Below are 19,730 nucleotides of genomic sequence, written 5' to 3'. Positions count from 1 at the left end.
TGTACAAGTAGGTGGTTGTTTACTCAGCTATGCAAGTTCTATGGCACTTCACCCCAATACCGTATATTGAAGTTGAGGAACTGCAGCAGATCTGAAAAGTGCCAGACAGTTCCGTGTTTTCAAATAAACTTCTATCCCAACTGCCTTTTTCGCCTGAAATAGAGCAGAACTATTAAAAGATTTGATTTGCCACTACTTTAGAATTAGTGAAGTTTTGGTATCATATTTACAATTGTAGGTGAGAGGGAAACATAATATTTAACGTTTTGAGGTGGGTTTAACAGGATCCTATTTTAAAGACATTTCACACAATGAATTATTCAGCAAATAAAATACCTTTTGGGCAGATAAAAAAAAGAGGACAAGGATAAAAAGGGCAAGTCTGTATCTGTAATAAAAGGCAATTCTGGCTGCGACAAGTAGGTTTAACAAAAATTCAGGTGAAAATGAAAATTCTCACTTGAGAACCATTCAAGGTCATTAATGTGAGACTCAAACTAGCACTTCTAGTTCTAGACTGTGTAAATAAAGATAATCAACTCAAAGAATAAGGTCTTTCCAGATTACTACTTTGGTTTGAGGAGCCTGAATGTAATGTGCATACATCAAGGAAAAATGGCCCTCTTCTATTCCAGTTTGTTGACTTTAACAGCTAACTTTGCTCTCGGAACATTGTCCAGTCCTTTCAAGGGAAGAGCAGTTCTACTAAAACATTACCATTGTTACAGTATAGGGAGACTGAATACTGTTGGAATGTAGTAATTGACATTTGTGGTAATTTTCATGTTTGAACCTGCCTAGGACAGGACTGTAGGACTGTTTGTTCAGGGAGAGGACACACCCATCTTAGTCACATAATGAGACGTTTGAAGTTGACACAGTCACACTGAATCACTGAGGCTGGAAGGGGTATCAGGAGGTCACCAGCTCACCTCCTGCTCAAAGCAGGGTCAAAACTGACCTTGGACTAGATTCCTGGGGCTTTGCCCCAGAAGGGGCCAAACACTTCCAAGCACAGAGGTTGCACAGCTCTCCATGCAGCTCTCAGTCTCCCTGGCTAGAAATCAGTATCTTATAAAATAGAAGATACTGGTTCTAGTGACAAGAAGCTCTTTTGGTCATAAGTGGTCATACAACTCACATTAATTACTGTCCTAATTCCTGCATGCTCCAATTCAGCAGTATTTTGCTGTAGTCCTGATGGTTTCAGGGCATAAATGTAACAAAGTTTTTAGACAGAGGAGTCATCTTTTATTAAATGTACCTGTTTATCTGGAAAATTAAGACAAGCTTCTGGATGGACTGCATACCAATACACCAGAGACTCAACAGAAAGACTTTTATGGCATATAACTTTCACACAGTTTCCTAGAGGGCTTTAACTCCCTCCATCTTTATCCTAAATGATGAGTGTTTTCACAGTACTTTCTCCCTTGCCTGATGAATATCCCCTATACCCCTGAGATGCCAATAACCTTTTCTTCAAATACAGTCTCCTTGATTCATATCTAACCGAACTCTAAACAGTAGTTCTGCATTTAGCTTGGGAAGTTGCTGTTTCACTTTCAAATATGAAAAAATACCTAGATGCCTGTAATTTGATTAGTTTTCCAGCTGTACTGCTTAAGTGGCACTAGTCATACCTGTAAACCTTGTCTAATTTATGCAGAAACTATCATAGGTGTCTCAGGCTTTCCTGCCTTTCTTCTTGTTCTTTCATTAACTCAGAAAAGTAAAAATCTGAGGAAGAAATAAATATGGCTGTCATGATAAGCACACTGCATCCTTAAGAACACTGGGGTAAGTAAAGCTACACACATGTCAATAGTCCAAGGGCAGAAACTCAAAAACCAAAGTTGCTTAAAACTGTTTAGAAGGTTTCACCTCTAGACTTGTGGATGTTTGCAAAATGAGCTATTTTTTTTAATTACATCAGATTTTATGTAGTACACATATTAGGTAGGTTGTACACAGAAGCATGGAATTTTGTGTGTTTACTGAAAATTAAGGACATATAATACACAACAAATCATATTTCTCTGACTAATAAATGATAAAAAGGCAAATATACTAGGAGTCTCTTTTCATGTGGTAAGTCCCAGCAATGTCCTAGAATTCCTTTTATAAAAGAAATATTCTCTTTTAGTTCTCAAAAACTCTTCTTGTCCACAGCAGGGTATTTTAATCAGCAAGATTTTCTTCCTGAGTCAGCCAGTACTTACATCCTGGGGCAGGACAATTACAAGACATATAGCCACAGATATTCACCCCTTCCAAAATGATAACCTCTGCCTACAGTATAAGTATGTATTACTCATAAAACAGTTTCCTTCTATTCATTTCAAATTTGTTTCTTGAATTAACAGTATTGCATTTTTATTACAACATAAACATCTTATTAGATGGCAAAACTATTCACTTTTTATCTAGAGTTTAGAAGGAAAAGTATTTCAAATCCCTATTCCCACAACTGCGTATTTTGTATTAAAATTATCGTAAAGCAAAACATGTAACAAATAAAGACCTAAAATACATAAGTAGACGATTCTGATAATCATGTTCATTACCAAACTGTGGATTTGTTCTCTTTGGAACAGAGAGAAAACCTCCATCCTTGGCTCCTACACAACCTGTCCACACTCCCACATCAGACCTGCTTTTAGCCCAGTGGTTAGGGTGTGCTTGGGAACAAGAGGGTTTGAATCCCCTCAGGCAGTGGCAGAAACGGGTAATTTCAAGTGGAGGGCAGATTAAGCAGTTGTAAGGACAGATGATATAACAAGCAGGCATCAGGGCATAAGCGAGCTCCTACTTTTGAAAAAAAGGACTTAATACTTGCTTTCAAAAAAGGCAGATGTTCATGACTCTAAATCCAAAGTAGAACAAGTTGCCTAAATCTTCAGGGAGAAGTAAAATTAGGACCAGTACATATTTCTTGATAGCTTATTTTGGTGGCATCTCACTTAGTAGAATCAGCTAGAAGGACTTGGAGGCTGACAGACAAGCAATGACAGCTGAAGCTGTTACTTTCCAGGCCCTCCCACAGGCAGGGACGCTGGGTCGAGCATTTCATTTAGTCTGTTACAATCAACTAATGAAATCTGGAATTAAGAGTATGTAAGCTCATGAAGTAGGTGGCTTCAGTGGAAAAGTGGCTTTCCTTGCCACTTGCTCGTGCCCCTTCCTTGTTCTACACACCAGAACTGTGAGACTTCCCTGTGAATCAGACCAGTTCACCAGCACAGCTGGAGGCAATGCAGCTTCCAGGAGAGGGGGAATGTTTGGCAAGTCCTGACTGCTTACCTCCATCAGTGGGAACAGGTCTGGGGAGAGCCAAAGCTGGCATGATGTAGGCAGCAGGAGCATGCAGCTGAGACTTGTGGAGGTGGATAAGAGGGAGGAAGACAGGAGGAGTCTGGGACTCCAGTAATGAGAAACTAATCCATTTGCCTAATTGAGCCCCTTAAAATTGCAGGTGTGTTTTGCAGTGAGGCAAGACACTCTATTTATGGATATGAATTCTTGTATCAGGGCCAGGCACACTTCACAACACAGTGTGTCTGTCACAGCTTTTATGGCTTTCTGCAGGTTTAAAGAAACAACCAATTTCTACATTCTGTTTTCTTGGAATGTTTGAAAAATATGTTCACAACTGTCCCTGGCTAATAAATTAATGTTTATATTAGCCTTTCTAAACCAAAATAAACACACTGAATAAATGAATATAATATATAATTGATACAACTACCAATGCCTTGCTACAGCAAGAATTGAAGTTACTACCAAACACAATTATTGCACTTTAGAAAAATGTGATAAACAGTCTAACACCTCTTCAAATCTGCAACATCTAGACAGTTAAGTTATTGCAAATTTTCTTTTGTTAACCTAAATTTTTTACAGCACTAACTGGATTCTGAGATCACTTTTGAGGGGTACTACCTCTCAGAGAATATTTCAAGCTAAAGTACATGTATGTTTTAGACTGTTCTTTCTCCTTCAAAAAATAACCTATCCTATTTATCTCCTTATTAGAGAAGTGGTGAACCATCTTTATTAAGTCTCCTAAATTTCCTGCATGTTTATTATGAATCCTGAAACTAAGTGTGATCATAGTAAGACTCCATTTTCCATTAGCTAAAGGAGAGATTAAAATTGTCTGTTAGGATAAGTTTAGAAGGGTAAAAAAATCATGACACCAGCAGACTGATGCCCATAGTAAAAGGCAACACACATATGCTTTGCCTTTCTACAACATAACACATCTGTGTTTACTCTAAAACTAAAATCTATTCACATTTGTTTGGGGGAGGTAGGTAATTCTCTGAGATTGACATAGTCTGGTTTAGAAATTCACATACTTTTATGATTGCAGATCATGTGAAGCCTTCAAAATGTGATAAATGTCAAGCAAAGTTAATTCTTAGCTCTGCTTTGACAGTTTCCATTTTAACCTAGATTGCTCTATAAAAGCAATTCCCTTTTTAGAATAAAGCTAATCTTAAAACACATATAAATTTTGCCAGATTTCTGTAGAAAATCTGTTTTTTGTCTTTTAATTACCATTTTTCCCCATCAGGGACTGGAGGGATTCTGGTTCTTTAACAGATTTAACTTCAAATGTGCAAGTGACAAAAACTGGTGCATCGGGATAATCCATTTTCTCCTTAGCAGACTTCATGAAAATAAGATGTATTTTGGGAAGAGTATTCCATCTATTCACTATCAGCTTTGTTGCATAAAGTATCATTGTGGTGTAGAGTCTGAAAGGATTAGATAAAAGCGGTGACCCTCTGAGAGCTTCATTCCAAGAACTGCAGGTCTGGGGGGAATTTTCAGTGCTCTGTGGTCTGGTGACATGCATTGTGATGCCAGAGTACGTTAACATGTGTGGGATAGCTCTGCCAATTGAACTGCTACCTGCTAAAACTCTTGTTAAGACACGACAATTTGTTTTGAACTGGCTGCTAGTTTTGTAAGAGCCAAAACTCTTGGATAGGGTTTGGTATAATTGTGCAAGTTGCTGAACTCGAAAAGCTCACTCACCTTAGCAGCTTTTATCAGTAACTAGCAATCACCTGCAATGTATCATGGTATCTATATTTTATTCAATGGAAGTGTCATTTAAATCAATTTAATTAGGTTTGAATTAACAACGCGTGGGAACACGTATCTTTTAAAGATATAATTCCAGGCAAGCAGTAGCTTTAGACTGGAACTGCTTCACTGGTTAAATTAATGCATTTTTTGTTACTGGTACAATCTTATAGGATGAGAGAGTTTTTAAAACAAAAAGTGTAGTCTAGAGCACAATGACATGATAGCTTTTTCATAAACTGGCAAATAGATATGTACTTATATCTCCCTACTAGTATGCTGTGTCAGGTTCCTTCTGTCTTTCAGGGCAGGTGGATTGGTGAGAAATGCTACTTGTTTATTAAATTTCCAACTACAAAAGAGAATCATGCTTTTCTGTAGCAGAAAGTCTAATATGGAATAATAGTAAAATAACTAGAATAAGTTTGGTGTCATACTGATTGCAGTAAACAAGGTCCCAAGTGGTAAGTAGGTAATTCTTAATTTTCAGTCTGAAACTTGTCATACTGTGCCACACTGAAGGAGGTCCTCTAAGAGGTTGTCCCAGAACATGGTGACAGCAGCAGCTCAGCTCAGTAGCTGTAATGGTATTTGCTGATTCTGTAGTTAAACTCATTCACCCTAACCTCGATTTTCAGGAACTAACAGCCAGAACAAATGGGCTCTTTAAAGAAAGTTATTTTTAAATTGATTTGATGGTTTCCTACTAAGAGTACTAGGCTTGGTAAAATAGCGTAACAGGAGAACTGATTAAATTTCCTGATGTTTAGGGTTAAAATTTGTGCTGTTGATGTGCAAAGATAAGCTCCCTGCCTTTAGTGGGCAGCTGTTGAGTACGTAACAGTAACCATGTTAATATGTATATATTTAAGAACACTTATTGAACTTACAGCTGTCTATCAGAACTGTGAAATCTGCTAATCTTCAGTTTATGAGATAAAAGCATCATAATATAGATACATCTAAAATAAAAATGAAGTTCTAATTGTATCAGAGTCACTATTTTTGTGTGGTGTATTAGAGGAGTTTATTTAACTTTTAACATTTTATTTTCTAACATTGTTGTATAGTTTTTGCTTTTAAGTGTAGAATGAGAAATACAGAAAACATTAAGCAGACATACCAGCAGCACTGCTGCAATAATAATAATAATTATAGATAAAATCAATATAAACACTTCACCGGTTTTAAGTCAGAAGTTATTTCACAAATAATGTAAGAAAATTTAGGTTTATCATATTATTTAGCATATTTTCTCTCTTTAATTTTTCATATGATAAAATCAGAAACTTTTTTTCCAAATCATTCTCCTATCTTATTGCAAATTCTGACTTTAAAGATTTTTAGCTGTCATGGAAAAGCATTTTACTTCATTACTTACATCTTGATCTAGAATACATTCTTTTAAAAGCTTCTTCTTGCACTGTAATTTATAAAAATAATGGTGTGAACATAAAGGTAGAGCAACTGGTGGCATTTTAAGATCAGTATCAAAGATTCTGTCCCAGGTTAAGTGATAGCAATTAATGAGACGAGACCTGAAAACAAGGCTGCACAAGAGCCAGGGATGGAGCTGAATCAGCAGCTACTGGGAACCACTGGGCAAGGATATCTAAGGGAATGGTGCTGTGTAAATCTCTACACAGCACTGGTTTTGACACATTAATTTAATATACATAAAATCCTTTGCTACATGGCTGTAGCAAAGACCGAGGTATTTAGCACAACAGCATGGGAGGAATAATTGTGTAATGTTGATGAAAGTGAAGTAATCAATTTGCAATCATGCTTTCCTGTAAACTCACTTTTAATATTATATTTGGTAAATACAGGCATTATGTCCAAAAAGCATGTGTCTCTCTCTGTAGACATGACTGACAAGCCCTATGAGCAATGTGCTTGCAAAACAAATATGACTCAATACCTTTGGGTTGGTAACTCACACAAATCACACAGAATGTTCTGAGTTGGATGGGACTGACAAGGATCATCAATTCCAGCTCTCAAGTGAATGGCCCTTATGGGAATTGAACCCACAACCTTGGTGTTATTAGCACAATGCTCTAAAAAGATGAAAGATGAAGATGAAGAATGTTTTTTGGTAATGTTCCTAAGGTGTTTCTTAGAGAAAGTAGCAATTAACATGTTGGAGAAACAAAATCAGAATAGAGTTTATAAAAATATGTATGCTGTGTGATAATTGCGCCTTCTTGTAGGATATACACAGTTACTCAAACTAATTGATAACATTGCCATGCTTTAGCAAATTTGTTATATAAAAAAGTGAACACATTCTAGAAATTTACAGTTTTACAATACCAACATGTGTTTCAGGGTGAGCATTGTGACAGCTGCTTGTTACGTAGAGCACATGAGAGAAAAACTAAGTATGCAATTTGCACAGCTAACCAAAAATTCCTTGTGAAATTGTTTAATTTCACAAAGACAGAATCAGAGACATGGGCATGTTCACAGTTGGCACAATATTAAGTGTATTTTCACGTAGGTCAGCACAAGGTTCTCTCAAGAAGTTACTACTTAATACAACGGGGGGGGGGGTCCCCAGATCTAAGATGACCCCTGCAGGGAGCTTTAAACTTCCAGCAGGGATTCTCTTACCTGCAGTTTGCTAGTTAACCAAGGAAATAATGTCAGTTTACTTAAAACACAAATAATTTAATGCTGAGCTATGGCATGATAAATTCTGGTGAGCTATGATGTAATCAACATTTGTAACTCAAAACACGCAGACCCCCTATTTCATTTCTGTTTGAACTGGCTTGCTCCAGAGATAGCCAGCAACACTGAATGAGATTGCTAGAATGAGCTGTTTCTTGTCTCATTCCTGAGGTTACACATTTTCTGAGGCATTTTTTTCTTTTCCTTGTGGGATTGATCGTCAGCACTACTGAAGTCAATGAATGCGTACAATGACTTGATGTAGTGTTGAGAAATTACTTCTTTCTCCACTGAAATGACTTGTGAGAATTACGAAAACTGTTTATCACACACTGTTTGTTGAAACTCAATTTGAATAAGAAATCATGGATTGTCTCATAACACTGGAAGCTGTCCACAAGCTTAAGTTTGGTGTAAACTTTGGATAATGGTTTTAGAGACTGAAGGGTGTGGGGAAGTCTTTCAAGTGTAAATTATTTTATACACATTTAAGTTATATATCAATATATTATGCTTTATATCTGCATACACACACACATGCACAGAGCAGACCACTCCACACTGGAAAATCCAGATCATGATCTCTATTATCACACCTTTAAAAAGTTGTCAAACATGACCATGTCAGGCAGTAATTTTCCACAGTTGTGGTGCAGTTTGTTAGCAACATTAAGCACTATGGTGTGTACTCTACCCTAGGACAAGCCCAACAGAAAAGAAACCATGTAATTGCCACAGGGTGAAAACAAGAGCATCATTCAAACGAGGAAGAGTTTGTGTCTGTGCTCTTGTGCATGAACAATGGCTTTTATTTGCCTGGAGAGAAGATTGCTGAAAAATGCATAAGCACTCCCCTGACCTGCTGGCTCATGTGAAAACAAGCAACCTAACTGGCAGTAGGGCAGACTTTGTAGCTATTCTGCTGTTATAGCTCATGAAATATTACTGAGAGGAATCATTTCTAGGGGGAAGTAAGAAGTCTACCATTTCCAAGACATAACAGCATCTAAAGTCTACACAGATGTCATGTACATGCTGACTCTGAACATCTTCCAGGACTTAATTTTGGAGCATGAGATGCCACCTCATCATCAAGAGGCAGTTGAAGAACAGGATGGTTTGAGTGATTGCTTTTTCCTGTAATGGTGTGATCTACACCTCATCAAGAGTCAGATGACATCAAGTGGGGATGGGTGCTGATGTGACACAATGCAGAAAATGAGGGTGCACCACCCACTGGGAATGAGGGTTGGAGTTCAGGACAAACTGACATTAATAGCCCTTCTCCCTCCCTGATCAACCCTGGTCACCAAAACTCAGGCTCTGAGGTTGCATCTTCATTTCACATGTAAATCTATCCATCTATCGATCTATCTTCTATCACTGAGAGAAGGCCACTTGCGCTGCGCACAGCAGATCGAGAAGCTGTTGAATTGTGCTGTGTCCAGCACTAGCCCCTCCTCAGCTGCCTCACACTGAAATCGGCATCACGCAGGGTCAGAGATTCGTGACTCTGGAGGTACACAGGGACTCAGGCACGGCACAACCTCGCGAACACAGCTGCTGCTGGAGGCGAGCGCAGAACAGTGAGCTGCGGGGCGGCTCAGTCCGGAAGTGTCACCACACACCGGTGTCACCACACACGCTATCTCGGTGGTCACAAACACAGCTTCCACGGCATCCCGGATAAGCTTTGCCTCATCCGGCCGCACACCCGGCCCGGGAAGGGAGGAGAACGACGCCACCGGTCCAGCTGGGCACATGGACGGGAGGGGACACAACATCCACGCTGCAGTGGGATGAAGGAATGCCCGACAATCCCGGCCTCTGAAGGGCCCCGCCCGCGCGCGGGACACCACAGGGGGCTTGGCAGCTTCCAGCGGGAAGGGGAGGAGACAGGGGGCCGGGGAAGGCGGGCGGGAGGTGGCGGCGTGTCCCGGGATGCCCGCGGGACCGGGCCAGTCCCGGCGGCAGGACACGCTCCCAGCACGGCGGCAAGGGCGGGGAAAGGCAGCTCGCTACCGCGCATGTGCGCCGGCCGCCCCCTTCTCACCATTACCTGCGAGCCGCCAGGCGCCTTCTTCTTCTTGGCGGGGCCGGTGCCCGGGCTCGCCGGGCGCTTCTTGCCGCGGGACGCGGCGCCTGCGGGGGACGAGGCGGCGGCGGGGGCCAGGCTCGCCATGCCGCCCCGCTCCGCGCTCGGGCCGGGAGCGCTCCCTTACCCCGGCGGCTGTGGCCGTGCTGAGGCCGCGCATGCGCAGTGGCGGCGGCGCGGCCCCGCCACCCGCGGCCAGGCCTGGTCGGGGAGGCCCGGGGCGAGCGGGTCTGAGCCGGAGCTTGTGAGGCTTCGAGCCTGGAGCGGCCGCCCCTGGGGCGAGACTTGTAGGAAGCAGCTCTGCCGCCTGCTCGTTGCCCCGCGGTGTTGTGGGCCCCTTTTTAGAAAGCTGGCTGCGGTGGCAGCCTCGGCCCCGGCGTAGCCCGTGTGCGTGGGAGGTAGCAAAGTGTGTCGAGGTCTGGGGTTTTGCACCGTAGAGGGTGAGCGGGACTGGAAAAGGAGCTGGGTCTGAGTTATGTACAGCACAGAGGCCTTTGCAGTAGTTTGGGAGGTGCGCAGTAAAAAGCCGTGGGAGCAGCTGAACACGGGCTGTAATTTGGGACGTGGGGCCCTGTCCCCGTGCCGTGCCACGCCAGCTCTGCGTGCTCCATGCAAACACCGCGCTGTGCCGGCGGGCAGGCGCTGTCTTAAGCCTGCGCAAGGTGAGATAAAGTTTACGTGGAAGACCTTCATACGACGAGAATGGTGTGCAAGTCTCAGATGTGTCCGTTTTTTTCCAGTTGCCTCAATAAAATGTGGAGAGGGGTTTAGGTGCTCCCTTCAGCTGTCCGATGGTGAGCTCTGACAAGCCGAGCCGGCGCTCAGTGTAATCGGCCGCGCTGAGTTGCAACAGCTCCCTGAAAGGAGGCTGTATTGAGGTGGGGTCTGTCTGTTCCACCGTGACTGCAGAGAGAAGACTAGAGGACGTGGCCTTAAAGTGAGACAGGGGAGATTGAGATGAGTTATTAGAGGGGAAAAAAATTTTCTGTTTTGGCGGTCAGGCATTGGAATAGTCTTCCCAGGGAGTTGGTGGAGTCACCATCCCTGGAGGTATTTAAGCAGTGCTTGGATCTAGCACTGGGTGATATTGTTTAGGAGTTGCGGAGAGAGTGCCTGTTGACAGTTAGACTTAATGATATAAAGCATCTTTTCCAACGTTGACAATGCTATGATTCTAACTGTGTAACCTTTCAAAATGCAAGTTACTGCAGTTAACATTAGAAATGTCAGACTATAACTACAGCTGGCTGATACTGATTACCTGTCTGGGTAGTTCATACTTCTAAAGATTTGGTTGCTTCTACGATGTTTTGGCATGGCTAGTGGCCTGGTCCAGTGATTTTTCCTCTTTTTGGGATCTGGTATAATTTTGTACTGGAGAAACATACCAGAATAGATTTGAGGGGATCTGGACTGTGCTCTAAAGAGTTTTCACAGTCCTCTCTCTTACTGCGCTGTTTCACACCATGCCCCAGAGAAGTGGTTGGTGATGAGGTGACATTGCACAGTTAATGCAAGTGCTTAATGACTGAGAAAACTTCTGAGCTTTGTGCTTGCATGCATCTGCATTCTACATGCTGGTCAACTTATTGCCATGTTTGAGCTATTTCTGTGCAGTGCCAGTCTGCTAGGTTTCCAGCTGCATGTGATCCTGTCCCAGCACATGCCTTGTGGAGAGGCAGAGGTCCAAGAAGTTGATATTCAGGCATAAAAATTAGGTCACGTTTATAGACGGTGCTGTAATGAGGACTGAGCTTGGGCACAGTAGGGGTGCCAGGCAGTGCTGTGTAAAACAAAAACTTTGAAGGTGGCCTGAAAGAGAGTTGAAGACAAAAGCCTGGACTTCCAGGCTGTATTCCAGGCACCTGTGTATGTAGCAGAAAAGCAGGACAAGATTTGCTTTCCAGGGGGATAAGTAGGGCCGTGTACATGCATCCAAGTCCTATATTCTCCTTCCCAACTCCAGTTGCCATCTTTCTGTCTGAGCACACAGGCTGCCAGCAGTACCACAAAGCCGACTGGTAAACTGGATTGCATTTGCCCTTAGTGAGTGTTTCAGGTTTGTGTGTGCTCTGCAGTTTGTGTTACTTCCTGCTTCAATTGACAGCATGCTCAAAATGGTGACCTGAGTGTGGAATTAGCAGGGGCACTGGGAATCGCAGGGGACTTATGTCCCTTGGTAAAGCCAGATCTGCTTTGTTGTGTGCTCAAAACGTTGATCTTGTTTTAGTCAGCCTTTTCTTGTTCCCAGGGCTGGATCCCATCCCTTTCCCACGCACATGTGTGCTCAGCTCCCAGGCATGCCCAATTAAATAGGAAGCATACCTTATCACAGGGATGTTTTTACTGAGAGGAGCATCTTTAGTGCAGGTGAATCATGCAGAGACTTAACATGCTGCATCAGTGAAAGTTTTTAAATAGTGCTTAGCCAGGTATTTTCTTATCTGTACCCATTTTTATCAATCGGTTTACTAAAAAATCAGAAGGCCCATGTGTATTGCAGCAATATTAAGTGCAACAGAATTTTACACAGTACTAAATGCTTTACAGAATCACAGAATGGGTCAGGCTGAAGGACCCCAGTGGGTCATCTGGCTCAAGCAGGGTCATCCCAGAAACATGGCACAGGACTGTGTCCAGGTAGTTCTTGACTATCTCCAGTGAGGGAGACCCCACACCCTCTCTGGGCACCCTGTTCCAGTGCTTGGGCACCTGCACAGTAAAGTTCTTCCTCATAGTCAAGTGGAACTTCCTGTGCATCAGTTTCTCACTGTTACCTCTTATGTATTGCTCAGCAACTCTGAGCAGAGCCTGGATCCATCTTCTTGTCACCCTCCCTTCAGATACTGACGGGCATTGATGAGGTCCCTTCTCAGCTGTGTCTTCTCAAGGCTAGACAGGCCAAGTTCCCTCAGCCTTTCCTCATAAGAGGGATGTTGATCCACTCCAAGGGCTCCATGTCTCTCTTGTACTGAGGGGCCAAGAACTGGACACAGCACTCCAGAGGCAGCCTTTGTGTAGGGCTGAGTAGAATGGTAGGATTACCTCCCTTGACCTGCTGGCAGTGCTCTTCCTAATGTGCCCCTCAGGATCTTGTTGGCCTTCTTGGCCATGGCTCATGGAGAGCTCGCTCATGCTCAGACTGTTGTCTGCCAGGACCCCCAGGTCATTCTCCACAGAGCAGCTTTCCAGCAGCTCAGCCCCCTGCCTGTTCTGGTGCCTGGGGTTATTCCTCCCCGAGTGCAGGACCCAGACTACTTTTGTTGAATTTCAGAAAGTTCTCTGCCTATGTCTCCATCCTGTCAAGTTCCCTCTGAAGGGCTGCAGCCCTCTGGGATATTGCCCACTCCTCACAGCTTTGTGTCAGGGAATTTGCTGAGGAGGCCTCTCTCTCTTCATCTGAGTCATTGATGAACAAGTTAAACAATACTGGGCTCGTTATTGAACCCTGGGGGACACCAGGCCTTCAGCTGGATGCTGTGCCACTAATTATGATGCTCTGGGATCTGTTCAGCCAGTTCTGAGTCTTCGCTTACAGTCTTACATTTACACTGACTTACACAGTCCTCAAACCTCATTTACAATCCTGAAACACCCATAACTCAGAGAAATAGGAACAATGGCAATGTAAACAGTGACCATGTCTGTGGGGGATGAGTAATAGAATTAGGGATGAGAGAAGGGCTGTGGAGTTGCATGGTACTTTGTACCCGCTCCTTTGAGTGGCTGTTCAGCCTTGCTGAAAATGAAGAGGTGTTTTTCTGCTGAATAAATGTCATCTGTATCTTGCTGGGTTCCTGTTACAAAAATAAGCAGTCGTTGTGGGAAACAGACAAGGGCTCACTTGAACAAGTGCAAATTGTAATTCCTAAACCTGGCTAGGTGCAACAAGGCTCTTCCTGCTTTTAATTTTGAACCTGGCTTGAGTTGAATACTTTTCCTTTACTGGTACAGCAAGGTATATTTATATATGCTACCTTGCTAATAAGAAAATTTAATACAGCTCAGCAACAACTGCATGCTTTTTGATGTGAGCACCCACCAACCTCCCTGTTTATAATAGTCTTAGGGAGCTGGTACTTTTTTTTGTAGTAATATTTGGGGGAAAATGCAGTTATCTCCTGAATTAGGGAAGAATATCTCAGGCTCCTATCCCAGATTTGTGAGGAGAGGTTTTGGCTTTTTTGTTTGGTTGGGTTTTCAGTTTTTTTATTTGTTTGTTTTACCTTTTGGCTGGATGAAAATTGACCATGACAATTTTTTCATCATGCATAGGGAATTAGTACATTGTGAAGAGTGGTGGGTGCCTCACGATCCAAGATTCAATTTCTTTCATGGAGGAAGAAAGTGCTGGGAGAAAAAAAAAAATGTTTGGAAAGCCAGCAGAAATCTATTGAGCATGAGTTAGGATAAGCAGAGTGGAGAGAGCAAGGTCCCCAGGAGCTGTGTGAGTCAGAGCTGCTCCCTGCCCCAGCCCCAAGTGCAGCGTCCCAGCAAGTGGAGAGCTGTGCCTGCTCTCTTCCTACCTGTAAGCTGGCCCAGTGGAGTGGCTGCTTGTGGCGGGAGGCCTTCTGACTGACACATTCAGGCTGCCTGGGAGGAAATGTGCTGGATGCTTTCAGTCCAAATGCATGGGTGTTCTTCTGCTCCATTAAAAGGAAAAGGCTAGCATTTGTAACTGTGTATTTATTTTATTTCAAGCTTTGAACTTAAATCTCTCTCAGTACCCAACTTACATCTTTCCTGGCTGTTAAGCTTTCAATATAGCTATTATTCTTATTTCTGTACTACAGAAAAATGGGTGGCTTAAAAATGAAATTGTGGCTTTACTCATTGGCTATACTGCAGTTTTTAAGATTATCAAGTAGCTAAAATTATGCAAGAGAATATGTATAATCCCTCTGTATATAACTGAATTAGAATGAAGACCCTGTTTTTTTGGGAGGTGTTTTTTTGTACCTATGAAATAGTGGTTACCTTTTACTGGACGGTAGGTTGAAATGAAGATAGGAAGCTGTAGCAATTAAGAAATAGCTCCTAGTGATGGTTCCATAGTGATTTGTACTATTACAATTTCCTGGCAACAGTATCCAACACGCTCAGACAAGTTTTCTGTTAATTTAGCCATTTTTAGCAGTGTTGTACAGGTGCAATTTGTGCTATAATTTGTAAGGTTTTAACTCCTCAAGAAGACTTGAGTTGTAGTAAAAACAAAAGCAGCAATAGGTTTTTTTCTTTTTTTTTCCCATTTTGGTTGTGTATGTGTCTACTGGGTGTCATTTGAATTTTCATAGAGGCTCTGGAAAAAGGAAGGATTGAAGTTCTTGTATTCACTGCTCTGTCAGGTAAAAAGCAATGGTTTCCTGCAGGGTAGCTTGTGGGGTCTTGGTGGTGTTTGGTACCTTATTCTTTAAAAGTACTTGGAGGCTTTGATGACTTTTCAGAGCTTGCAATGTGAACTCTTCTGATTTGCATTTGTTCCCTGCAATTTGCAGCTGCAGGCACTGCACCAGCTTTGTTTAAATATAATGCCAAATGCCTTTAAAATAGGTATTTGAACTGTGGATTATGGAGACTACTTTGGTAATATTAAAGGCCTTTTTACTGCACACATCAAATAGCTGACATACAATGCAATCTTCCTGAAGCCGTTTCTATATTCTTAGTAACACAAAAAGAGAAGCAGGATCTTTAGAAATGCCTTTTGTGATTTTCCTGATAGCCTCTTCTCAAAGTTTATTTTAAAATGTGGCAAATTTGACACATCAGAAATGAGCAGTAAAAGTCAAAATGCTGTTCTGTTTGCAGTTTAGTTGTACTTGAATTTTTGCTAGTAATTTAAGTCAAGTCATGTTGGTAACAAACCGGCTACTTCTCAGTGCTGTTATTTGAAGTGTGGACTACTGACCAAAAATTGTATTCATGGTACTCCTGGCAGGTTTTATCAAAATACTGTGAAGCATGTAAATCCAACCCAAAACATTTTGTTAAATTCAGATTTCACTATGGTAAAATAGAGGTTTAGGCTAGGGAAAAAAAGTTGCATGTAGCATTTGACTTTGATTTTAAACATTATTCTGTTTGCATACAGTATGAAAGGAAGAAACAGGCCATTGTGCAAGTTAATGGAATCCTGTATTCTGGATATCCCACATAATTAATTATTATGCAATATTTTGTATATTTAGGTACTGTCTCAAAATATTTATTAATTAGTTTATCATATTAAATTTAATCTTTTTGAAAGTGAAAATGGGTTAAGAATTTCCCTATTTAGTTTGCATTCAGAGTCTGATGAATGTTTTCTGCCGTTATTCATGTGAACAATTTCTTGATTTCCGAAATGCTCAGCTGAGAAAGATAGATAAAAATGTCATGATACTCATTTGCATAATCTTTAACGTTGTGACTACCTTGAAAATGCTGTGGGTTTATAGACTGAAAAATATGTGTATTAGCTGAATAAGTAATCTGATTAATGAACATAAAATCTTGGTGGGATGGCTATTAGTTTGCAGGCAATCTGGAGACTAAGCATGGTTATATAATTAATTTATTAATAATTCTAAGGAATAAATTCACAGAAATAAAAACATCCCATTGAATTCATTACCAGAACAGGGATTGAAGTCACTGAATAAATTGCTCAGAGGGATTAGCTCATGTGTCTCTGCTTGTTACAACAAGTCTTCTGGTGCTATAGCACTCTTAATTCTATAGTAACTTTGGATTTGCCTGTACATTAAGCCTGCAGTAGTTTTATTGCAACTGGGATACAAATTTGAATAAGTCAGTAATTCGAACAGCATCTCTAACTGTTAGTGGGCAGTCTGTGGGTGTTACTTGCTTTTCTCCCTGTTAATTCACAATGCAAGAAAAAAAAACCTCAAAAGGTGAAGGTGCACAATTTAACCACAGTCTGACATCTGCTTGATGACATCTTGACTTCAGTGGTTATTTGTCAGTCTCACTTGTTTTTTGCCTAAATGCTAGCTAGGATTTCAAGTACTAGATGAACTACTCTAGTGTGTGATGAACTAGTCAGACAGTGCCCAGTGTCTGCTCTGAGTTGCTACTGTGCATACCAGATGATTGGATGGACAAAAAAGACCTAATTAAATGTGCAGATATTCAAGAGGAGCCAAATTAGAGCATAAGATTAGAATTTAGAGAAAATGTTTCTGAGCTTCTCTCTTTTTTCTGTTTTTTAAAAAAATATATATGTAAATAAATCAGCACAGACAAGCAGAAATTTGCACATAAATTTCTATAGACAGTGATTTTAAAAGTCTCACCTGTTGATCCTGGGAAATCCTTACAGTTCATGTGAAGTAGCAAATTGATACTGCTTAGTGTCAGTGTAAAGCTAAAATTCCTAAAAACATTGTCTCTTCTTTAGTAGAAACTGTTCTGTGTGAAAGAAAAAAAATGAAATTGATTTGAACTACAGAAATCATGGGCTGGGGTAAAAATGAGTGGATAACAATTGCAGTAGAAGGCATTGCAGAGCCTGGGTGATTTATGAGCTGGCTGTGAATCAGCAGGATTGCAGTGCCCTGAAACACACACGTCACGCAAGCAGGAAGCCTGCAAGGCACACTCAGTATTATTCCCATCGTTTGTCAAAGGTTTGGTTAGGCTCAATTTGAATGCTATGTCTACCTCTGGGCACTGCACCTCTGGGCTCTCTCCAAATCTTTCCCATCCTGGAGAGAAGAGGGTCCTCTGAGCTCTAGGGAATGCGGTCTATGAAGAGTGTTTGAGAATTTGGGTTATCTATGTGACATAAGGATAAGGAGGAGACGGGTACTGGAGGAGATTCCTGCGGCAAAGGAAGAGCTGTTCTCTGTGCCTGTTGTAGGTGGACTCAGTTTATTATGTCCTCTAGGTCATTCTTTATATACTAAACAGACTTAACACAGTTTTGGGTTTGTGTGGTTTTTGTGGGCTTTATTTAGGTTTGTTTTGTTTTTAATAATAATGTTCCTACTAGAAGAATCTGACTTGTTACTTTCTGTGATGCACTCAAGTGGGAATATGTAGAGGAAATTTTGGTATTTGCAAGGAACAATTATTGTTTTTTTTTTTCTTTCCATGATAAGGTGACGACAATTTGAGAGGGCTTGGGTTTTCTTTCTAGGTTTTGGTAGATAAGTCCAAGGATATGAAAGGCCACTGCAAAAGGGGAGGGACCATCTCTCTCTCTATAACAATGAAGAAATAAAGGGATTAACTTTGCACCAAGGAAAATTCAGGTTGTATTACAAAGAGATTTTTTTCAGAAAAGGCCTACTTTACACTAGAATAGCTTGCTTTTGAAGGTTTTGAAGAACAGGTTAGACATCTGCCACAGGAGATCATGCACAACTGATTCTACCCAGAGACAGGAGAGTAGATTAGATGACCTCTCAAGAATTTTTTGCAGCTCTGTTTTCTGTGATTCTGTCAGTCCTCTGGTTATTCATTAAAGGCATGTGTTTTCACACAGAGCAGTGAGAATGTGAGGCTGGCTGAACAGGGTCAGACTGTTTAACCCAGTGCACCATCCCAGTGGGATCTGAAAGCAGATGTGCAGGAATACTGTACAAACAGGGTGACTACATGGGATGATACTTTCTCTGTAGATGGTTTCTGTGTATTGAGTAGCTTTTGCTAGATTCCAGTTCTTGGAATTTATCTGGTGCCCCTTGAACAAGTCTGAGGTTTTGGTGAGCATGGTATTCCACAACCAGAAGCTCTTGCAACTTCATCACTTAGGTGAAAACCTTTCTCTTGGTTTTGAACCTGACTCCCTTTTAGCTTCCTTTGGTGTTCCTTGGCTCTAATTCTTTTAGATAGACATTATAGATCTGTCCACTGCAACTAAAGACTTTATCAACACTTACATTATTAGTTCTTAAACATTTCTAGTTCTTGATTCAAAAACTCTAGCTTACGTAGCTATTTATGATATGGTAGATGATGCTTGGATTTTCTTTCTTGGCCTTTTTAGAACATTCTGACTCTACATCCTTTCAGATAGAGGGCACAAAAGTAATATAGAAATTAAGATGCAGTCACTGTATTGTATAGGTAGCAAAGAGATGTTCTTTGTTTTATTCTCAATTACTTTTCAAATTAGTTTGTTTTTTTTTTTTCTTTTTGTGATGTTGTTGAGCACTAAGCTTATGTTTCCGTAATCTGCTGTCCTAACCTCAAGGCCTTTCTTCCTGAGTAATACTGGTCAGCTCATTGTATATTTGAAATTTGGAAAGCTTTATTTTCCTGTAAACATTTATCTCTAGCTAATTTCCTGTTCGGAATTATTGCTGAATTTCTAAGTCATATAAGGTTTGTATGTGGCTCTTCATTATAAACCCTTACCTTCATCACTCTAAATAATGAAGTAGCATCAGCAACTTTTGCCACCTTGCTACATCTCCTTTTCTGGCTTTCTTATAAATACAACGAGCAGCACAAGTTCCAGTATAGACTTCTGTGAGGACTGTTTACGTCCCTCTTATAGGTGATTTTACTCTATTTTTGAAAAATTCTTCATCTGTGCAAGAGCCTTCATTATTTTTTGGTAGGTCCTTAGCTTCCTTAAGCCTTCTGGAAATCCTGATAGATTTTATCATCTGGATTTCCACTGCCCATGTGCATTTGGGAATAAAATTAAGACAGTAATAGAAAACAATGTGATTTTCTTAGACATGAGAAACTATTCTCAAAACCAAATACAAATTGTTGGTTTAGTCACACTGTCATGTTCTAAGTTCTGACACATGGCCTTTCTGTGCTTTTTAATGCGCAGAATACAATGATTTAATCATTTCTGTCTTGATATTTTTTTAATACTGGCATTATAAATGGATGCATT

The 19,730-nt window shown here is 41.1% G+C and overlaps 1 protein-coding gene across 1 annotated transcript in view; it reads right to left on the bottom strand.

The window, feature by feature from the left end:
* INO80C (INO80 complex subunit C) overlaps positions 1-9,984 on the bottom strand; it is a 30,012-nt gene extending 20,028 nt beyond the window's left edge. Inside the window, exon 1 of the mRNA XM_062500086.1 lies at positions 9,836-9,984. Coding sequence (XP_062356070.1) covers positions 9,836-9,958 — 123 coding nt within the window. The 5' untranslated portion in view covers positions 9,959-9,984. The remainder of the gene's footprint in view (positions 1-9,835) is intronic.
* Positions 9,985-19,730: the final 9,746 nt, after the last annotated feature.

The sequence above is a fragment of the Cinclus cinclus genome, chromosome 1 (assembly GCF_963662255.1).
Source record: "Cinclus cinclus chromosome 1, bCinCin1.1, whole genome shotgun sequence".
Classification (NCBI taxonomy): domain Eukaryota; kingdom Metazoa; phylum Chordata; class Aves; order Passeriformes; family Cinclidae; genus Cinclus; species Cinclus cinclus.
Note: the sequence above shows the minus strand (reverse complement) of the source record. Positions and strands in the feature narration are given on the sequence as shown.